Genomic DNA, 24,178 nt, shown 5'->3' with positions numbered 1-24,178 from the left:
CAAATAAGAGAGTACTAAAACGGAGGAGTGAAAGGAAGGAAAAAACGCGTCGTCTGGTCACGAGACGGGGGGGAAAGTTAAAATTTGCGGTTGTTTGCGACCGTCCTCTGTGTAATTGCTGCGTCTGGACGGAGCGTATCCCCGTTTATCCCCACGAGCGGTGCTGATTGCACACTGGGGCTACTTTTGGGACGGGTCCGACCTATTCGAAAGCACTTGTTCCTTTTTTAAAAAGCAAGAGAAACCATCAGCGCCACTGCCTCTCGTGTTATTACCGACGGAGGTGGAGGTCACATGTGCTGGATCACAAAACGCCGGCTCGGAGACCAGGCCAGTTGGAGGCACTTCAGACAGAAAGAAGCGGAGATGGATTTTCCCATTTGCACCTTCCTGGTCGATGACGGCAGCGAAGGAATGGGCAGAACGGGATCGGGATGGACGGAACTGTCAGAGCAATGATGTATACGTAGTTACATGGATGAGCTTATGTGGTTCAGAGGCACTGCTTGATGATAATATCTCTTACGTTTTTGGTGGAGGGTCTGCCAACTGTTTGTCTTCTTGTAAATGTTCGTGTTTGCTTGGCATGTTCCACAGTATGACATAAAATGTATCTATAACCATGGAGACAAGCGGGTGACACAGCTAAGTGAATGGTCAGCTCTGGGGCCGGCCCAGTCGCTGTAAGAATATAAGGTTTTCAAGATATTTTTGGCAATAAAACCACCACACTGAATCACAGCAGGCTTAGTACATTTAATAATGTACTATTTACCTTATTCTGCCCCGCCCACTTATTTCTGAGCGCTTCTGAACCACAATTTATTTTTCCGTTATCGGAATTTCCGCATAAACAAACCGACTTTGGGCTAACGTTTCACTGTCTGGTCTTGTTTTGTTTGTTCCTTCGGTTTTGTTCGTATTATAGAACCTCAAAATAATTATTTTTTTTTTTAATGTTGATATGCACCAACAAATCAACAATACACAATTTTTCTGGGTGTCTTTGCAGCCCTTTGCCAAAGTATACAACTGGAAGGAATGGGACACTGTCCGCGCCTGTGTCAAGTTATGGAATAAGGTGAATACTGTCAATGAAGGCAAAGTCAATGAACGCTGTTGCCGTCACAATTGACAATTCCAAACAAATTATTCAATCTTCTGAAAGGTTAAACTTTCTCAAAATGTTGCCTTTTAAACAGGAAGTTGTAACCCATGAATACGTTTGCCAGTTTTCAACTTAAAATGTCATTAAAATGTAATCCAGTGAGGGTTTCTATTGGTTTGTTATAGGCAAAAGACTTATAGAATGCTTGAATAAAATGGCACAAAAAATGGCACAATTTGTACAAAATGTAGAAATTGACACAGATTAGACCCAATTTACATTTATTTCACAGTTTAAAACTAAATTCATTTTTTTTTTTCAAGAGATCCTAAGAATATGATACAAATACAAAACCACAGGAACAACCAGTAACATTGAAAAGGAAAATGTTTAGTTCGGTAGGTGACGTGTGTTGCTCGATGACACAGCAAAAATCCATTAAAACCCCCCAAAAAACTCACTGGACACTTCACAGGGGTAATGGTTTTGACCCGAGCCATATGTTACGACCCACCTACGGCTACGAGCGGGCGGATTGCGGTCGCACCCTGACGTCATGAAGTCTATTCAAATGGAGCTGGGCCGGTCCTTCTGATGCGGCGTTGCCCTGGTCGTTGTCAGTCACAGCCTCCTGCTCCTGCCCCCCCCCCCCCCCCCCCCCCCCCCCCCCGCCCCCATGGGACCAGAGTAATGGCAGTGGGCCTAGGACAAACAAGGTCCTCGCGCACAGATTAATTAGGCTTTAGACAATATGCCACTACAGCACTCGCTACAGCACTCTGTCTGAACGAGGTGTTGTTGATCGTTAATGCGGGCTCTAAACATGGCGCCGGACAGAAAATAGGATCCCGCTGCCCCGTTATTGCTCCAGAGTCCATTGTCCTTGGTCTAAAAAGTGACGGACCAATAACACTACAACTATTACCATCACAATTGCTTTGCCACTGAGGGGGAAATGCCACTGAAACTACTTATACTGCCACAGCTACTCGGAAAATCAGAAAAACCACGACAGGAAAGTGCTTTGGTGATGTATGGTGCAACGTAAGACAATGAGTAATAGTAAAAAATGGTAAAATGTATAGACGATGAATTGAACTGCACACATAGAACAAGGGATTGGAAAGAAAATGAATGTCATCTAAATGCAACGCAAACATGAGTCCAACCTATATGTTGTTCTGGTCGAATCGAGAATAACAAACCGTACGATGTTTCTAGGAACATGTTAAGGCTCGTAAACATTCTTTAATGCAACATGTTCTGCAAAATCAACTTTAATGACCTTTTAACCTTGTTTCAACGGCGTTTCATCATCATTCGATCCATCAAAGTTGTATTTCGATTGACTCATGCCTGTTTGAGTGCTGCTGTATTGTCTTGCGCTTTCACCTACCCCCTATCCCCGCCCACATCCCTGTACTTCGATTTTACGATTTGAGAAATTAAAACTCCACACGTGGCCATATTTCACCAATAAAAACATGGAAATGACAATTTGCTGCTTGCTACGTTTTTAAATGTGATTATGAAGAGGCGGAGCTTATCAGTTGTGCAGTTTTGAACAGGAAGTCAATGGTCTTGTGTCTATTAAGCCATTTTAGCTCAATATTATAGTTTTTAAAATGAACAAAATGTGAAATGATTCTGTTCTTGTATTATAGTTCTCCTTTAATATCTCCTTTAATATTATCTTGCTTACCTATACTTCCTGCTTAATCCAAATCATTTTGTGTCAAGTGTTTATTGTTATGAATTGTCGGAGTCCTCCATTGTTCCCTGGACGCCGGAGTGTTTACTGTTCAGCACCCCGGAGGACGGACTCTCAAACATACAAGAGACCTCCCGAGTGAAGGACGCTAGAAAATTTAATCAGAATTTAAATCTCATTGAAAGAAGGGATTTGCGGTTGGAGGGCTCTCGTTGTGAAAATCAGCTAATTGCTTTGGAGACAGTCGCAACTTGAGTCCGGAGCGACGCACCTTGAACAGCGGCGGCGAGGTGGAGGGGTTGAGGAGAAACGCCATTACATGATTAGAGAGCCCACGCCAAATTACTCGTCTGATCAATCCCGGGATTAATTCGGGGACGCTTAGCATGTTTAGCGTGTTTAGCGTGTTTAGCGTGTTCACCGCGAGTTTTTGGAGGGAGCAGGTCGTCTCTAGTGGCTGAAGATGAAGCACGTGCACATCTGACATTTGTGTTTTGTGTCTACGTTTCAACATGGACTCTAAGACTAAGTTGTTTTTATTATTATTTTTTCATATCATTTTTTTATTATTTATTAGTATTTTACTGGATCAGTGCACACGTTTTTAACACAATACTTTCTTGACTGCAAATGCTTTACTTATTACGCGTTTGGGAGGGCATTTTTTTTTATTTCCTTTTTTTTCTTTTTTTTGCTGCTTCTTGACCAGCTAAAATATTGAATAAAGAAATTAGATACAACTACCATGGATATATTTATAGTATTATATTACGGCAATAAATCATTTTAATTCTGCTATATACATTTTTGAGTCTACAATATGGCATTACATTTAGGGTTGTTCTGGTGTTTTTTTTTTAATACATAAATTGCAATTGATAAACGTAGATATTCTCCGGTGGAATAGCAGTGCTTTGGCCACAGTATGGAATTAAACCTGCAAGCATAACATCTCCATGAAGACGATCAGGTGGTCGACCTTCTACTAGAAAAGTTACACAGTGCACTCTTAAACATTGCTTGGATTGATAAAAATATTACATTGACAAAAATATAAAATGCATCAAGGTCATTGCACATCAAAGTTCACAAACCTTGGATAGGAAAGTGAGTGTGACATTCAGACCAAAGGACACGTAAACATGTTAAAATACACGTCTTCAAAGTTCCTAATGTAAGTATTTTAATGTAAAGTAGTCCGCGTACTACCACCGGGACTCATGCCTTTGTCACACCTTGAACAACTTTGACGGGGTCGAGAGGTCGAGGAGAAAACCCCGTGATGCGATTAGCACCTCGATGATCAATGCAAGCTGCTTAGCATATTTAGCACGTTCCTTTGCATCTGGTTCGCTCAGGCTCAACCCGGATTGGCTCTCGCAGCTCAAAATGGATTATGACAGCCTCTATTACCGCCCTGATGGAGGACGTTTCAGCTCAGCGTAGCTAGCGCCAGTGCTCGTGCTATGGCTAATGATGCGGCGAGCGGAGTCTCTTGAACAGGCGCCGGGGTGTAATGGGTTTGTTTCAGCCAATTGGACGATTCGCTGACCCATTTGCGCTGCGCGGACCCAGTCATGTGTGCCGCCGCATATTAAGATGACATATGAAGCCATTAACGAGCGCGGCTGATTGACACTCCCATTACGAAGGATGAATGGGAGGTTCTCCTGGGGATCAGTTGTTCAGGAGACTGAGCTAAAGGTTCATTGTAATCAAATGTGTACCAAAACGGTTTGAGTTTGTTAACTCTAGAATGCGGTTTGAAAGAACTTGTCTGAACATTGTTTTTTGCAATAGATGTTTCGACGTCAGTTTTTCAATCCTCAAGCATAATTTAGAACCATGTTCTACCTATTACGAGACCCATAGCATAACTGCCTATATATTGTTTGGCCAATTAAGTATTTTGTCTGATTTTTCTCTCTGCTGCTTCTGTAGGTGTTATTGACTCCGTCCTCTGCCAATCAGAAAGAATATTACAGCCAAAAAGCACAGTCATGTCTTCTAGATTGAGGCGATTGGTCGATGAGGCTAACAATAAGTTTAAAGGACGGCCCCACTTTTGCTTTTCTATACGTAGTAGCATGTTATGTTGTTATGGAATGTGTGCATCAAGTTATAAAGCAGTTTTATGGATCGAAAACCTGGAGGTATGACACTGATGTGCTCTTAGCATGCTAGTTGTTGTTAGCATTCCTGTAACCGCAAAACTCGGCTTTAGCTACCGAAAGATCATGGTGAATACTGTGTAGGAAAGTCCTCATGGAGTAAACGTAGGGTCTGTTTTTCCATGTTTTTATGGCAGTAAAAGTAACTCGCAGGTAAAGTCACAGAATATCACTACTTTGTATTTCCTGGCATAAATGACACATTTTATCTGTCATTTTTGTCATACGTTTAATGAGCAACTGTGCAGTATCCAGGTATGTGAATGTGATCCAGAATATTCAGCGCAATACAACTTTATTTCATATTCACTAATACTAATACATTGGTCTTTTATATAAATTTTTCTGACACTCATATCATCGCACAACGTGGCGAAAGTATGCTAAAACTGCAAACAAGCACAAACCAATCGCTGTGATTAAGTCAGCCAATTTTAGACGGGAATAGCGTCTCGATAGGTCAAAACGCGCTCATTGTACTTGTAAGTAAACTCGCACATGGGCAAAGTAGTTCGTCATACTCTGTTCCAGGCAACTGGGCCAAGCGCTGACCCATTTATGAGGCTCGCATCTCCGGCCTGCATGCGCGCGCGGCATATTAACGTGACGCATTAAGCCATTAACGGTCGCCGTTGATTGGCACTCCTCGACAAAGGATACCGCCACCGACCATAATAAGGGTCAACCGCTCACCTGACTGCAGACGGCGACGGCTGAAACGCTCGCCGCATGATGGACGGGTCCGGGTGAATCTATTTGACACCGTCGCCGCCGCCTGCCAGTGCCCGAACGTATTCATGGCCTTTCTCTTCTCACGTCCCTTTCATGTTTCAAAAGGAAAGTTGAGGAAAATGAGGGCCTAACCATCTCGACTCCATTTCTTTTTTTTTGGATTGGTGGCAGACAGGTACAGAGAGCGAGAAAGAGAGAGAGAGAGAGAGCGATGGAGAGGTAGTGAGGAGAATAGCTCAAGCTTCATTGACATTTCCAAAGTGGCACCGGCGCTTTTCTTCTCGCGTTGACCCCCGCTGACTTTTATTAGCAAATGAGAGACCTGGAGGGGCCGGGGGTTGAAAGAGCGGACCCACTCGTTGCGATTCCTCTCCTCGTAATGATTCTCTAACAGTTCAAGACCCGAATGGAGGAGGAGGAGGAGGAATAATAAGCGCCAAAGCCATTATTATAAATCGTGCACCTCCTATTTCAGTCCATCACTCACGGCCTAGTTTGCCGAAAACCTATAGGATGGTTAAAATTGCTCTGTACTGTATGTGCGAGCTGAACCGTGGCAGATTGTACCTCTATTGTAATGTCTTTCATAGCTTTTAATGACGTGAACAGAGGAGGAAATAAATAAAAGTAAGTGCCTGTAGGAGCCAAATCATTATGTCCATGTCAGTCGTGCTGCTGTTTAAGTCTAGTCGCAGTAGAGGACGATGTACTCGCCAGCGTGCATGTGCTATTGATACTTAATGGTTGAGAATGATGGTTTTGTATGAAAAGAAAAAGTGAAGACGCTTGTTCGGGGAGCTATATTGTACAGCTTTGATAGATTAGTCCTGCCCTTAGGGAGGCGCTGTCTCGAAACGGCTCTGACTTTGTTTACTGGGTGTTCTACCACGTTGTTCTCCGGCAGCCTCCCTCTCACGGCTGTTAAGCACCTGACTGGCGTGATGTTTGCCGTGGTTTGAGGATAAGGTTGCAACCAGAAGGTATATTATACTTTAGCCCGTTTTTAACATTCCTCCATTCACGTCTTTTCAAACCGTCCCTTCTCCCTGCTTAAAATGCGCTCGTCGCTGTCTACGAATGCGTAGTTTGCGGCTTTGAGATGAAGGTGGACAGCTGATTGTGAACCCAGATTTGAGTGTCGTCTGTGTTGATGCAGCGGTTGTTTAGTCTCCCCAACATTTTGAAGAAAAGCCCTTATTTAGATGAATCCATTTGGGAGGCCATTATTGTCATTTGGACTGTGTTTAGGTCAGTTTAAAGAAGTTACAGAGGAAATTTGAAAGCTGAAATGATTAGAGTTTGGTGGTGAGTGGACTTTAAAAACCTTGTGGAGACTTATGGGTGGCAAGAGTTTCAGAGTGTTGCATGGTAACAAGCAAAAGTGTTTTTATTGTAGAAAATAAGGTAAAAGTTACAAGGTAAAACTTCAACTCAAATGAAATACTACCAAATACCTTTGTGATGGCCAATTGAATAGCAGTCGCAGTCAGTCCAGTCTGAAGGTGACTATTTAAAGCTCTATTTGAATCGTAACTTTTTTAATATTTTATTTCTCAAGGTCTTCCGAGCTTCAAAATCCCCTCATGTCCCTTCCATAATTGCTACCTGTCAAACAATCTTTATTTGATAGATCTTTCACACCAAGGCTGACCATAAACCCCAGCTGTGTCCTATTACACTGCCTACTTTGTCCAGTTACAAGGGAAATTGCCTCATGAATTGACGCTTTCGCTGCTAATTAAAAAGTATCCGGGATTCTTTGTTAGACACAGAGGCAATTTGGGTTCACACCAAGCCACGTTTTGCTGATTACATGCAAACAGTATGTCCTATTCTGATTTTCCTCATTTATCCACACAGGTTTCTTATTAATGACACGGGAAATGGTCTATTATTGGACGGTGACACTTGTTTGTATTAGCGAGCACGGGCTCCATTTGCAGCTCTGGTACTTTTACTAATTCATTGTTCGTGGCAGGGGCTGCGTGTTCCCGTGTTCAGCCATCATTATAATAGAAGGTGAAGGTGGCCTACATCGGAATAATAATAAATCCATTCCCCGCGAGCGCCGCAGACAATGGCAGCATGGCCTTTACGCCGCATCGAGTGCGCGGAGAGAACACTCTGTTTTTAATTGTGCCGGTCGAGAGGGAGGGGTCGAGAGAGGGAGTCGCCGCGAGAACGCCGCTCGCACATCATCGCACGCACATCATCGCACGATAGCGCCGCGCGACGCTGTAAAGGGGAGTCATGGGTTACTCGTGTAAAGCAAAAGGAAACTGAGCAAAACTGGGCAGATGTTTTTTTAAGAATGAAAGCGGCACATTTCAAGCTAATTTATCTAGCAGTGAATTGAAGTGGATTATTTGGCATTTAATGTGAAGGCACTCTAAAAGCACAAGTTTAATACAACATAAAAATAAATATTAGTATTTCTATAGTATAATATCTACGAGTCAAAACTAAATATTCAGACATTTTTCAAAGTTTTAACATGTGATCTTCATTTTTGGCCGCCAACCTGATGAACCAGACTGGCAGCCACTACTCTGCTCGACATTAAAAGTGAAAAAATAAATATTCCTTATTTTCCGGACTACAAGTCGCACTAGAGTATAAGTCACATTTATTTGATAAAATCCAAGTCCAAGAACAGACATTTCATCTTGAAATGTAGTTTAAAATAATGAACATGGTGAATAGGTGTACGTATGCTAACGCTAACACCTTCAGCTACATGATGTATGCTAACGCTAACACCTTCAGCTACATGACGTATGCTAACGCTAACACCTTCAGCTACATGAGGCACAGACAGAACTGTGGTAAGTGTCTGGTATGTTAACGTAACATATGAACAGTTATTCAGATAACTATAGCATAAAGAACATGCTAACAAGTTTACCAAAGCATCAGTTTTACCCCAAATCACTAAATCCATTGAATTCTTCTTCCTCTGTGTCACTTCTAAACAACTCTACAAACTCCAGAGGTAGAGGAAGTGCTGATTCTTCTTCTGCATCGCTTAGAGCCTAGAGCGCCCTCTTGTGGTTGTCAGTGTGAAAATAAACAACTTGTGAACTGCGTTGCCAGTGTGAAAATAACTAATAATATCATGTATACGTCGCTCCGGAGTATAAGTCGTCCGGCCAAACTATGAAAAAAGGTGCGACTTATAGTCCGGAAAATACGTTACATATATTTATCACAAAAGTAAATATACGCTCTTGTAATACAATGAACAAATGATCTTTTTTTTTGCAGTGCACCACGTCGTCGTTATAATTTTCTGTTCGACTCTGCGGCTAATTAGCTTGTCACGGAGAAGCCGGTGTTGCGGGGTATGTGGTCATTAGACTGGATGGAGAGCTCGGGCCTGCATGACAAGTCACTGTTGGGCTTGTCATCCCCGTCCAGCCCTTGTACTCGCAGCAACAATGAGGCGGCCCGAAACATGTGCGCGCGGACGTCAGCTTTGATCAATGGCAGTGAAAGGAGGACTGCTTTTCCCCACCGTGTTCGGGTGACTGACCCAAATACGATCGGCACGAGTCCAATTTAGATACAAGAGCGCACGCCGGGATGGGATTAAGACGATAAAGCAGGGAAAGAGTTACACCATTGAGAGCAAGTTCAGGAATTAGACAAGAAGTCGTTCGAATTATTGTTGTGTGCAAAAAGACATTTGTACTTTGAGCCAAGAATGAACGCTTGTGTTGAAGTGTTGAAGCTGGATATATTGGTACTGTATCTACAATTGATTTTGGCTTCTGTTTCAATATGCACTTCTATGTTCTTCTAACATAACGGGGAAGAAAAAAAAAAGTTTTATCTTTGAAGAAAACCGACATTAATACAAATGTTTACCAACAATCAGGACAATGTTTAACATTTCCCGTTTGGATTTGTATCACTAATTTAAGGCCATGTGGTAAAACACATTGATAAATGTGATTATCTAACAATCATTGCATCAAAATTGGTATCGGACGTGGAAATTCCTTCGTAAAGAATCAAGTTTGAAGCTTTAGTGTCGCCACAACACAATGAGTTATGTCAAAAATGTGCAAGAGACTCTGGCTGTTGACAAAGTTCAACAATAATTGTCATATATGTCAGCTAAGCGATTGTTCTGAACAAAACGGAAATCAATCAGGGATAAAAATCCGCTTCAAATTATATGATTTTGGACGTCTGTTATTGAAAAACAGCAAATCAATGAACAAACAATTCTAACCTTTCCATCTACATCATTAGACCAATAAACATGAGAGTTTTCAGATATAATTAAAGGGCATCGTACATTTCCTTATCACTGTTTAAACTATAAAAGTCTTAGTTTGTTGGAAAAAAATAGATGCAACAAATGTGTAAATTGTATAAGATGGAAGCGTCTCCGCTGAACAGTCGTGTCCTGATGGGAAAGCAGCAGAACCCAGGGATTCACAAGTCCAGGTGTAACAATGTGGCCCAATCAGCTTGCGCTCATTACCGCGGGTCGCCGTTAACGACGCCATGACGTCGTCGGAGGTGAAATGTCACAGGGTCCTCACAATAGACTTGTATCATTACGGTAACACTGCGCATACCCCGACTCCGCCCGAGCTCCCAGAGACGTGAGGAAATGAGCTCGTAAGACAAAATCTGGGAGTCTGAATCATAACGACGCACTGAAGTTATGCAGCTCGACAGGGACGTGCTTTTCCCTATTATGGGGTTTAATGTGCAAATAATAACCACAAGACACAGCATTTTACATTCTGAAACTTTACAGCCTTCTGAGTTATTAAACGTTTTGCCAAATTCAAAGACTAGACCAAGTTATGTGTTTTTCGGACTAAAAAAAGGCGCTCTATGGACTTTAAAGTGACGTATGACAGGTTTTTACGATTTTCTAATCTTGACTTTTTCTGCTGTATTTATGCCTGTTGTGCATATAAATTATAGTTTTACATCAATCGAGTTGGTATTTGTGGCAAAAATCTGTAGAAAATTTCAGGAAGTGACATCACACTAGGGACACTCATTGCAGACAAACTGTATGCATAAATTAGACAAAAGAGATTTTCCGGACTATAAGTCGCACCAGCCAAAAAATGCATAATAGAGAAGAAAAAAACATATAAGTCGCACTGGAGTATGAAATGTAGTTGCAAGTGTGAAAATAACAAATAATATCCCATATAAGTCGCTCCGGAGTGTATAAATATAAGTATAAGTCACACCCCGGCCAAAACTATGACTTATAGTCCAGAAAATACGGTACTTTTTTTTTTTTTACATTCTAGACCTAATTCAACAAAAGTCACTCAATATTCAATTAATTTGTCAAATAAAAAAAATTATGCCATTAGATGAGGTTTTTTGGGTATTTCCTAGTGTGATGCCATACGTTACAAACAGGAAGTGATATTATAAACTTTAAAAAATGAGCTATTCTGGGATAATTTTTTCATTTTATTTTTTAACATTTAGCACCTTTTTAAATACACAACTTAACTACATTTTAGTTTGATGTGTCGTCCGACCTGTCAGAGCCACTTTAATTTAACACTTTAACATATTAAGAGCCATTATAACAAAGGTACTACTTTTTTTAAAATCCATTTGAAGGAATAATGAGATAGTACGATGATGTCACCCACCCTCACACGCGTGGCTAATTAAGCTTATATCCAAATAGAGAAGAAAAAGACTAATTATGAGTCCAGTAGTTGTTGCAAAGTCTATCTCTGCTGCTGCTGCTGCTGCTGCTGCTGCTGCTGTGTGGCACCAGACTCACTCTTCCTCTTCTATTAGTTCATGTAATGTTAACACTAATGGCCGTCACATTAAGCAGCACTAAATGTGAAGTGACTGCACACGCTCGAACTATTGTCTTATTCATATTTAATTACGAGGGGAGTAAAACGTACAAATGGTGCTCCGGGCGGGCCATATTTTCATCTCTAATTACCAACAAAGAGCAGTGCGGCGCGGAGATTCTCTGGGCAGCGCTGTCGAAACGCGGCGGGTTGAAATGGACTGGGAGCCGCCTGTTTTAATCATGAGAACGCCAGACTGCTGCGCCCTCCAAAATCATCTCTACTCCTGACAAATATTCCTATCGTTTTATGTTTGATATATTTTGTTATATAATACTGCAATGGGAAGAAATCAAATAAACCACGTCGTGTTAGCATTGCGCACACGTTTAGTCACATAGTTTGCATACGTGTGTTAAGCTGCACTGCTGACGTTTCTGGTGAGACGTCTGCCAACTCTTTGTCGCCATGGAGATGGCTGGAATGTTCCGCAGCAGAGCATTAAACGATCTGCCTGCATTTATTCAATTGAAAATGCTTTCAAAATCCCTTGACAAACGAGCGTTCTGACTGTGAGAGCGGTGGAGATGAATATGTTTAACGCCGCACTGTGGAACCTTTCAGGTGAAGCGAGAACATCTCAGGAGACAAACTGCTGGTGGAGAGTAAGAGTGCACCTCCTGTTTGGATCCAAACCTAAACATAGGTGTCAAACTCTGGCCCGCCAGACTTTTTAATCTGGCCCGCCGAACATTTCAAATTATATTTAAAAATAAAAAAATAATAATTTTAATCTTTTTTTTTATTTTTTAAAATCGATTCATAGAACTGTAGTTACATCCATAACCGTTTTTATCGCTAAAACTACACGTGCCACAATGCCGCCGGTGGCCGCCCCTCCCCCACGGGGCTCTGCTGCACTACTGTGTGAGCTGCCCCTCCCCCACGGGGCTGTGCCAGTTCAGGTGTGCAGATAACTACACAGACGTGGAAATGTTAGTTAGTACATTTAAAAGTTTTTTTAGATCTTGAGAAGTTTATTTTGTTATAAAGTCAATGTTTATCTCTGTGTAGAACTGTAGATCAACTCTGAAGTTGTGATGCACATAAACTGAAGCACAGTGTTGGTGAAATTACACTTGTTTTTCTAAATACATTTCAGTTTATGAGAACAAACGTTTTGTATTTTTTTTTATCGATCCAGTAATTGCTTCAAAACAGCATAGGCAATATAAAGCTATTTATTTCTTATATTTTTAATAGTTTTATGTTTTATGTTATGTTCGGCCCGCGACCCAGCCTGAGCGTCCAAATTCAGCCCGCGGCCCAAATGAGTTTGACACCCCTGGTGTAAAAGAACAGACTTTCCAACATCTGAGAGCGTTTCTGTTTCTATTACATTGATTGATTTATGTTTTTATTTATTGATTGATTTTTGTGTTTATGTCTTATTTATTTATGTCTTTATTTATTAATTGATTTATGTGTTTATCTCTTTATTTTTGTTATGTCTTTGTTTATTCATGTCTTTATTTATTCATTTAGTCTTTATGCATTTTCTTCTGTGGTCCTAGTTCAGTCCTGGTCACTCTTTATGACACTCACTTCAAAAATGTATTATTAATTAATTGAATCTAAATGTGTTGAAAACATCACGTAAACGGTTTCATATCGATTTATTACTGACTGTTCAGGTTTTGATGGAAAAATGACCAAAATAATGAGAAAGTGTTAAAGATTTTGTTCATTTATAATCCATTGTACTTTCCCTTCCAAATACAGTTACTCTAAACATTGCTTGATTAAATGACACTATCGTCATGGTGATTTTGGTTATTGGAAGCATGTAAACACACATCAAAAATTAGATCTGATAATGCTAGTCATTATTTCTAGTTGTTTTTTAAAGGCCATTTAAATGTGCCCAGTCCCAGATGGTTTACCGCCTGTTTTAAAGTCAGAAATTCTACTTAAATTCAACATTTTCACCCATTCGTTCCACCATTTCTGCTCGTGCCAGTATCCGCGGAGGTGTAAGAACCGGGGTCTTTGTAACATATGATAAAACAACATAAATCACCTGTTAATTATGGCTCTATAGGTTACGGAGGCTCCGAGGGACCGCGGCGTGTGCCTGAGCAGATGGCCCCGTCTTATTAAAGTCCTCACAAAGCTCATATCATGTACGGCGCCTTCATTAAACCTGCACAAACAAGTGTCTCAAAGTCGCCCGGCCTTCCGCAACGTACCTGCCACCGTCACCCTGTGCACTCGCAAATAATTACCTTCAACACCTCCACCACGGAAGCCCGAAAATGAGCTCAGACTTGACAGGAACGCTTCGTAGTGTAACGGGTTTGGGTGGTATTTCCGGATTGGACCTTGGCCCTAAAGATTCAGCGACGAAAAGGAGAGAGTGCGGTTGAGTGACATTTTGCGTCGTCTTCACAGGCAAGTGATGTGTAAGGTGTAGATCACAATATTCAGATGCGAGATGAGGCCGCGTCTAACCATCGTTTCGCTCATCGATAAGTCTGGCAATTACAATTAGTTGTTTGTATAAGTCCTGTGATGAAAAGATGTTTTACAACACTCAATGTAAAATGTGTTTTCCACATAATTTTCATGCAATCGTGGCTCAATTTTAGTCAGTTATTTTCTAAGCTCAAGGCATTATAAAGACCAGTTTAGAATGACTAAATTAGTATTAATTCAATAATCGACGACGCAAAGTTTTACAATAAAATATATTCAAACAAATGTATATTTTTAATAATAATGATACTTATCAAAATTCTTCTTCTTTGTCGTCTTCTTCTTCTTCTTCTTCTTCTTCGTCTTCGTCTTCGTCTTCGTCTTCTTCTTCTTCTTCTTCTTCTTCTCCTCCTGCTCCTCCTCTATTCTTCTTCTTCTTCTCCTCCTCCTCTATTCTTCTTCTTCTTCTCCTCCTCCTCTATTCTTCTTCTTCTTCTTCTCCTCCTCCTCTATTCTTCTTCTTCTTCTCCTATATTTTGTAAATATAGTTAGTATAGTGCTCCTCCTCCTTCTTCTTCTTCTTCTCCTTCTTCTTCTTCTCCTTCTCCTCCTCCTCCTCCTCCTCCTCCTCCTCCTCCTCCTCCTCCTCCTCCTTCTCCTCCTCCTCCTCTATTCTTCTTCTTCTTCTCCTCCTCCTCTATTCTTCTTCTCCTCCTCCTCTATTCTTCTTCTTCTTCTCCTCCTCTATTCTTCTTCTTCTTCTTCTCCTATATTTTGTAAATATAGTTAGTATAGTGCTCCTCCTTCTTCTTCTTCTCCTTCTTCTCCCCGTCTCTACCTTCTTTCTCTTTTGATTATTTCAGTTTTGGAGATATTCTTTTAACATGGACACGCATAATAACTAGATTCAATGGCGAGAGGCTGTTCCCAGTGACATTTTCTTTAACGTTTTCTTTGGCCCGTAGGCCTTGTAAGACGGGACTGTGTAGCGTGAAATTGGGATGAGACCGGGGAAAGACATCGCAGCAAACTGCAGAGAGCCGGATTCAAACTCCTGACGACGCTGCGGGTTGTTGCCATGGAGCCGTGTGGTGCATCCATGTTTGAGCTGCTGGTTTCAACTTGGTGTCTCTTTTCACACAATATTGAAACCTGTAATCGTTAATAAACCGGGAGGTAGTGCCAGGATTTGAACGTTGAATGCCAGATTTTTCCGAGGGCCAAAGCCTCTGGGCCCGAGGTGCACAACACGACTCTGTAACAACGTTTTAGGTCACGCAAAATATCACCATCACTGGTTTAATACAGAGTCGATTTGTGTGAAAAATAACATACAAACTGGTTTTAAAAACATGGCTTTGCAAGATTGTCCAGGTCTGAACCAGGTCTGAACCAGGTCTGAACCAGGTCTGAACCAGGTCTGAACCAGGTCTGAACCAGGTCTGAACCAGGTCTGAACCAGGTCTGAACCAGGTCTGAACCAGGTCTGAACCAGGTCTGAACCAGGTCTGAACCAGGACTTAACCAGGACTCAACTAGAACTTAACCAGGACTTAACCAGGACTAACCCTGAATCAAAATGGGTCTAAAGCACGACTAAACCACGACTAAACTACGACTAGACCACGACTAGACCAAGACTAGACCAAGACTAGACCAAGACTAGACCAAACCAAGACCACGACCAAGACCACGACCAAGACCACGACCAAGACCACGACCAAGACCACGACCAAGACCACGACCAAGACCACGACCAAGACCACGACCAAGACCACGACCAAGACCAAGACCAGACGTTTAATAGCCCTGGTCTAGAGCAAGGAGAGGATTTAGCTGAAGAACACTTACCACACACTCAATTAAAAAAAGCAAGCAAACTCACAGTGCAATCGTTTAAAATGGTGTATCGTGAACTTCAAAGTGTCCAGTCATGTTTTGTGTGATACTTCCTCGATCTTGACATGTACAGGCACGTTTTAGCACACTGCATTAAGACCTTACGTCCTACAGTCGTCACCAGGATCAAAGTATGAAGCTCTTTTTGTCGTGCCTGTGACATATAGCATCGAATGAACATATCGTAATGTCCCAGCCGCCAAAGAGCGCCGTCAGCATCAGATACAGAATAAAAGTCCATGAGCGTGGCATTGTTTTCTCTTTTGAACAATCGCCCGTGTTTCCTTCCTCCTCCTCCTCCCGCCGCCCTCCTCGTTCTACACTCCTGCTCGTGTTTACCTGCCTGTCAGACAGACGGAGCTAGCGAGCGTTACAAGCGCCGCCGCAAACAAACACGGCGACGGAACAAATGAGGTTCGCGCCGAGACGCACCTCCCGGGAGCGACTCGGGGATTGACTCGATGCACCCGGAGCTTCTTAACGTGGCGTCGGCGGCGTAGTGCGTCTCCAGATGTTCACCGTTAATGACGAGACAATTCTCCGAGGTTACAGGCTCCCGTTCGCACGCACTCTCCCGGGACGCAGCGGCGACAAGTGTGCACGATATGGAGTCATTTGGAAATAAAGTATATGTCAGTTCATTACAAACACAAATGGATAAATGCGGTGAGAAATGTGTTGTTTTATTGCGTTCTAGTGTACGTTTAACCTGAAGGACATGGCCAAGTATTGGGGCGCATTCGCCACATCAAAATTGGGATTAGACCTGGACTAGATCAGGATTAAACCAGGATTAGAACATGACCAGGACTGAAACGGGCTCAATTTTAGAACCAAATAACGACGAGTGTGAACGAATTCAAGCATAAGTGTAAGACCAGTAATAGTCGCTGTATGAGAAAACCTAATCATATTCAATGTCATATTTTCAGATTGATGGCACCGGCTTTGAGGGATTCACTAACCCAAGAAACCAAAGGAAATAACCCAAGAAAATCCTCATGTCAAACCAGATTAAGACTCGTTCGCAATTGGGCTCAAGTTTGCCATGAAAAGCTAAAGCTCAAGGTCCTTTTCGGTCCTATCGTTTAACCGTATGGCTCAGTAATGACATATTTGAACAATAAACCAATACAATTCTGCAATTTGAAAGACAAAAGCCACGTTTTGACCTGTTCTCCAACTCCATTTGAAGAAGAATTGAATGATATCATGTAATCTCAGTAGTTCTAGATGTAGTTGAATACAATACAAAGCAGTAGTGGCAGTAATAGTACTACCAACCCTATGAATGACTAGCAAAAATGAAAAATTAGAACTTTCAGGAGTACGCGTGATGCAGTGGACTATTGTGCGACTTTCATATTTAACAATCGTTTAGTCCAACTTCATTCTGGTCATACACGAGACTGTTACTCAAACAAAACAGTTTATTTCTCAGTGATTTCATCCCGCCTCTGATGCAAACCCAAAGCCGCTCTCATCTCCACATGAACGGCGTTCCTTTGGCTCGGACTCAAACCCGCTCGCCGCCGTCTCGTTACGGCGCCGAGCTAAATACCACGGTGACGAATGCGAAGCGTCCCACCGCCAGCCCTGGACCGCCGCCAATACAGTGCGCGTCACTATTAGATTAACCTTTTTAAGAACATCGAACGGGCCTAAATGACGCCGAACGGATTTCAACGTATCGATTCCTCATCATTTTCCAGTGTCGTTGGGAGACGGAACAACATCCAGCAGAGTCGGGCATAACACATACTCTTTTCCCTCCCGTTTTATTTTGATGTATGTGGCGGATGAAATAATTCAATTGGTTTTGGGGATGAGCGGCTCTTTGTCATTACGGGACACACGCCTCGCCGCCAACGTAGCGGTCTCAAAGCGGCCGTTGAAGCCGAGGAGGAGAACGCATTTCATTTAGAGCGACCGCCCCTCTGGACCTATAGGTGCTGCTGATAATAAACCCAGGCTTGTTTGGGACGCTCGCGCTGGACTGGCAAACCAGCAAAGATGTTCAGCTTTTCCACCTCCTGCAAGCGAAAATGGGAAAACGATGGTATTGTAGCGATCAATTTGGCGCGATTAGTTGATATGGTACAACTTTACAATAACTACACCTTCATTTGCCTGTTTAAAGCATGAACAAAGACTTAAATCACAAGATAAAGCGTATTACCTAATTACTTAAGCGGTTAGAGTCATGTATTAAATCGTTCTCATTAAACATCGTATTAATTTGTAAATGAGGTCTTAGTTCATGCTGTATTAAGGCTTCAAAAGGCCTTATTATTGCTATTACTGTAATTCCTTTGCCCGTAATGTTCCCGTATGGCATTAAACGTATCCATCTTGCATTTAATTCATGAGAGAATTGGGCCAAAAAGCCTTGGAAATAGCTTTTTTCACATTGAGAGTGGTCGCCTCGCCACAGATCTGACTTGTAACTTGGTCTGGTGGCGTCGACCGCTCGACTCCACGGAGACAGACAAGTTCAATGCCGTAGTGTGGGACATTCCAGGCAAAGTGGTGACATCTCCTTGAACCTTTTTCAGTTCTGATATCGATACTTTGACTTTGAGCGATATTCGATATAAACCGATAACATGGTGTATTTAAAAAAAAAAAAAAAATCTTGTTTCTTTCTAAATATTTGTTAATACCATAATAATAGGCCAGTTATAATAGCTGAAGACCCGTTACAGTAAAATCTTGTGAAATAAACTCGAATATTGAAGGTTGTAGGTAAAATGTGCTGAAGTAGAGTTCTCGAAACGGCTCATTGGCGTATCGGATCAGAATCGGAAGACTGGGAATCTATACCCGATCCATTCAAATGTATCGGCACTTGACTTTGACCCTGGTAACGATATCGGTGCATCGTTAATTCTACAACGGCGCGGATTTATGTTCCACTTTGCGGTTTTTATAGCGCGAGAACTGAAAACCGATGGAAATGTATGTACGACGTCACTAATCACGCCGCGCCGTCACGAGAGGGGGAAGTGCCTTGCTCGAGGACAAAATAACCCGCCCAGAGCGTTTTCGGGCAATTAAACAACGAACGAGCTTCATTAGTGAACTCCTGCTCGTCGTAGATCTACAGGGAAAAGGGGAAAAATGAATAGATGAATGAGATGATGTAGATTACTTCCGTGTCAATATGATCAAATCTACGATCTCGAGTGATTAACCCTTATTAACCTTAGATACGTATCACATGGTCTATACATTTATTCATGAGTGGAGGCAGCTGCTCGGCTCCAGGTCACGCGCAAAAGTTGCTGTGTTATCGTTTCTCTTTGTAGGTTCGTACAGGAAGTTACGTTTCTGTTTTCAACTCGTGTAAGATGAATATCGCACCAAATGATGGTCTATATGTGATGGCTTTTTGTGTAGTGTGTCTCCTTTAAGGTGGTCGTCGAGGTGCAGGCTAAATCTGAATGTCCGTTCGAAGTTCACGTACAAAAGTGAAACAACAGTGGTTTTATTGAACGTTTAATTGCGTATTTGACGGATAAAAATGTGGAAATGCCTGAACCAAGATGGCTCCCGCTCGCCAATGGACGAGGGAGGACTAAATAACTATTAAATACCCTTCAGAGTGCAAATACTAATGCTGTTCCTAAATGTTGTTTTGAGTTTGCGATATTGTTAATTCTCAAACATTGATCAATCGTGCTCGGGAGATGAGGTTGTGTTTCTGATTATTTATTCACCTGCATGAATAAAAATTTAATACAATAATTCTGCATCCGCCCTTGTTGATGGCACCCGCCCACAGCCGGCTCTCGCTCCAGACTCCAGCTGATCCCGTCATTGTTTTGTCCTCAGGTGCGGCCTTCATGATGGTCAACACTTCTGGGCGTTTCGCTGGACAGAGGGCGCTGCTCTTGTCTCCTCAGCTCAAAGAGAACGACACTCACTGCGTTCTGTTCCAGTACTACATGGGCGGGCGGGACAACAGCCACCCGGGACACCTCAACGTTTACATCCGCGAAAACAACAGCCCCATGGGCATGCCCGTGTGGAACGTGTCGGGCCCCGCCACACGGGCCTGGGGACAAGTGGAGCTCGCCATCAGCACCTACTGGCCCAACTACTACCAGGTAACTTCACCTGTAATCATGTTACCTGGTAACTGGTAACACTTGCAGTGCTTTCAGAGTTCTACGTTGTGTCTGAGGACAAACCAGGCAGCTCTTTGTTAGAGGCTTTGTCCTTAAGCCCGCCTCATTATGTCCTGTTCTCTGGGAGGAGTAAAACACATTTATTATTTGAAAGGAACCAAACAATTGCACAATGGTCCATTGAAAACCCTCCGATTTTTGATTCTGGTGCTGCTGTATCCATGGTAATGTGTTCCTACTCTCTCCATCCGAGCCACTTGTGCGTTTCCATTTCTGAAAGTCATTTTCACTTTCCAGTGCACATGACTGCCGGCCGGGCCAATGTGATTTCACACTTGCCTTGCTATTAGTCTGCTGCCAGACTTGTTCCACAAGTCCACCAAATGTTAATTGATGCCTTCACCTCCCAATGGGAGCCGGGGCTTGGAGATTTTTTTTTATTAAGACCAGGTAAAACCGGTCCAGAGTGAAACCGGGAGGTCCTTCTGCTCATCAAAAGCTGCTTAGTTAACAAGGGGCCCCTGCTGTGAGGGCCTCGATGCAAGACGGAAGCACAAGGAAAAGGAATTATATAAGACGTGACTCAGTGCTGCAGTTTGCAATGGACTGATGTCAAAATAAAGTAAATTTACAAAAGTACAACAAATGTTTGTTTAACATTGAATTACAGCACATTTTCTCTGCAGTGTTTGTCTTTGCGGAGGGAAAGTCCAGACTTAAACCACAGCAGAAGGCCTCAAACATGGCTGATGTCGTGCCAATGATCGCTGCCACTCTGAGCCAAGAAAAGCTGGAAATTGTCACTAATTAACAACACGCCACTAATTATAGGTATCTTTAATTGCACAGTAACCTACGCAGTTGTCACAGGGAAGCCACCTGATACAGTGAAATTATTTTTTAATTACGGGTTTAGCTTCCCCAGCCTTTTGATAATTACTCCTGCAAGGCCATCCTTAAACTTTTAAAGGAGATTGTCATTTGTCTTGTTTGAAAGGGAAATAACAACGCTCTGTTTTGGAATGAAGGGACGATTGAAGATATAATAGTGCACAATACACCTCCAGGTCCAGATAGTTGGACTCATGATATTTCACCACTGGTTTTAACATACTTCGTTCACTAAATTTAGAATCAAATCTGAAAAACCCATTTAATTCTGTTTTCAGCAAATGTTCAAAAACCCAATTACCAAGACTAACGGGAGCTTCACAATAAGATAAATGTTCTGAATCCAATTAATTTTGCTACGTCAAACAAAACCCTTTAAAGTCTATACAACATGTTGTTCTGTTTTTTATAATTATGACATAGTTTGATGTTATAGAACCTGCCTTAAATATTTATCACAGTGATACTTCCGTTAAGTTGCAGTTTTTGTGGAGAAATGTTGAAAAATATGAGTTTAAAATGACAGGAAGTTGAGCTGAAACAGAATCCCTCTGTGATGTCATCAACGTGCGACGTGCTGTTGAAAACACAGACAGTTTACACGTAACTGTCACACTTTTCTGACAGTTTAAACCATCAGTCAACAAAATAAAAAGCGTTATATGTTATTATTATGTGTCAAATCATAATTATTGTGCAGTTTATATGTATTTCTGGTTTACAGTCTAGTTGCCAGGTAACTGTTGTGGAATTACCTCTACCTATGTCATATTTGCTGCTCATATCATGCACCAGGAAGTAACATTATTAACTGAGGACAAATCAACAAAAAGTTTAGTCAAATCTGAAATATAATTGTGTTTGCTACGTTTGAGTGAAATGTGTGGTCTCACCTGTCAGACAGACTCTAAGTGTCAATTCATCTTTATCTGAGCTTAGCCCATGTTTGTAATTGAAACACCTGCATTCCATTAGCTGGTACCATTCCACTAATGCCTTTTTAATGGGAGAGTTAGCATTAGCCACCAAACGGGGGCCGTTTTGGAGACTGGCAGCCACACGACCACACGTGAGTAACACCGGCGCCTCGTTAGAAACATTACCCGTGTCGAAGTGTTTTGTGTAGTACAGTCAGAGATTAGCGTCGAAACTAGCATACATGCTAACAACCACACATGTGTAGGACGGCACGGCCCAAACAGTTTGACAATAATTGCTTCTTCTGTGTTTCACTAAGCGCCACTTCCTGCAGTGATAAGAGAACATTGAAAACTCGAGGTTGAAGTTGTATATTGATGGTCATTGCTCGTTGGCAGGGCGGGGCCATTGCTGCTTGATTCAAAACAATTCACTAATGACTTGGTTATTCTTGTCCGTGGGGGCGACTTTACAATGATACCGACGTTGACCAATGAATCTTCTCTTTCTCTGTGACAAATGAGCCGGTGAACTTTAAGACGCCACCAGCTGCCCTCGCCCCATGTGGATACTTCTACTCGGCGGGTCCGGCTCAATTACGCACAGTGCCATCATTGATATTAGAATCCATTATATCAGAGCTATTAGGCCTTCTGACTGATGTGTGTTGCACAAACAAAGGATTTCAATTAGCGCGCGGGGGCCAGGTCATCCGTCTGCTGCCGCTATATGGAGTGGTTAGCCTTTTTAATTTCCTTTAAATTAGTCCGTAATGAGGGCGTAATTGGCACATCTACTTCCATATTCCAGCAGAGGAAAAAAAAGGCATTTATAATTAGACTTATCTGTCGGCGTCCCGTCTCCCAGATGACAATGGTGACTATCTCAGCCGCCGCACATTCCAGCGACAAAGGGACTTTAGTGAGAACGCAGCCGGGCGACACGGCGACGCGCTGGATAACGCCGGACCCAGAATGACGGCGGGGTTGTTTCTGCTCGCTGTCTCCGATCGATATGGAACGGTTTGAGGGAAACATGAAGAGAACGGACAATTTCACGGAAAAGGCGCAATGCGTGATATATTTATATTTGACAATGATAAAAGCGTTACTCGTTTTAGTCTGTGTGTTTTTTAAGGTGGGTTAAGTGTCTTGGCTAAGGACACAACAACGGTACGATGTGAAACGGGAATCAAACTGCAGTGCTTTTTGGAGGGTGAACAAGCTGTCATAGTTTTTTTCCATACTTCTCTAAAATCTGTAACAAAAGTAATTTTCTGTTTCCCAATCTGAATGAATCAACAGGCTTATATACAGCGCCCCCTACAGGTCAGACAACTCGTTTAACTAAAATGCAGTTGAGATAAATATATTTAGAGTTTTGCTAAAAATTGTATCCTTTTTCTTAGGTTTGTAATTTCACTTCCTGTTTGTAATTGATGACGTCACACTAAAGAATTACCCATCAAACACTGGGCAAAAACTCAACGAACGTTAATTTTTTTTTATTTGAAAAATACAAATATTTCGTTGAATTAACCATTAGAGAGTCAAAAAAGTGGAGATGATGCATCAGCTTTGACTGGAATGACAATCCCTAGTGTGATGTCACTTCCTGTCATTTTACTACAGATTTTTCAACTTTCCTCCACAAATACCTATTCAATTGGTGTAAAACTATAATCTATATGTACAACGGTTATAAATACACCAAATAGAGTCAAAATTAGAACATTTTAAAAACCTGTCATTCCCCCTTTAAGTATTTTTGAAACACAATCTGTGTATTCTCTGTGCTCTGGCCAATCAAAGCAGGCGATGCACTGATGTTCTAGGTGTTTGTAAGTATCGAACGCAGAAGAGACGGCGGTGAAACGGTTGCGTATCGAGACAATGGGAATGTTTTTAAATTGCATGGTAATAATTATACTCAATTACAAGTACACCAACTTAAACAATATCAACAAATCCGCTCCATTACAGCAACATGAGGATTCTCAATTCGTCCGCCCCGTGCCCGCGTACCATCACGCCAGCTGAAACCAACCAAAAACCACGTGCACGCCCTCACATTAGCGAAGGCATCCAGAACATGTGCGAGTGGCGCATTCTGACCCGGCACCACGCCCTCGCTCTGGCACGAGCCCTCGCCTCCCCTTTTATCGCTCGCATAACTCCCGGACACGCCTCTGCCGCCGCTTTGCACACTTGTTCAGGAAAAGCGGAGCCCCGGAATAGTGCGCGCAGATGTAGCGGATTTGGAGGGTTTCGCGTCGGACTCGCAACTCGAGACGTAAAAGCAACTGTTGGTACAAATGGCACTTAAAAGGGACTCTCGTA

General features: G+C 42.2%; 1 protein-coding gene across 3 annotated transcripts in view; it reads left to right on the top strand.

The window, feature by feature from the left end:
* The window catches only part of LOC140356020 (receptor-type tyrosine-protein phosphatase mu-like), a 362,562-nt gene that overhangs the window by 82,114 nt on the left and 256,270 nt on the right, over window positions 1-24,178 (top strand). For all 3 annotated transcript variants that reach the window (XM_072440712.1, XM_072440711.1, XM_072440710.1), the window contains exon 3: window positions 19,735-20,009. In XM_072440712.1, the coding sequence (XP_072296813.1) occupies window positions 19,735-20,009 (275 nt within the window). The remainder of the gene's footprint in view (window positions 1-19,734; window positions 20,010-24,178) is intronic.

The sequence above is a fragment of the Eucyclogobius newberryi genome, unplaced genomic scaffold (genome assembly GCF_026437365.1).
Source record: "Eucyclogobius newberryi isolate DKJ021-1_F unplaced genomic scaffold, fEucNew1.0.hap1 SCAF_12, whole genome shotgun sequence".
In the NCBI taxonomy this organism is placed as follows: Eukaryota; Metazoa; Chordata; class Actinopteri; order Gobiiformes; family Gobiidae; genus Eucyclogobius; species Eucyclogobius newberryi.
The sequence above is the reverse complement of the archived record's forward strand: the minus strand, read 5'-3'. Positions and strand labels throughout refer to the sequence as shown.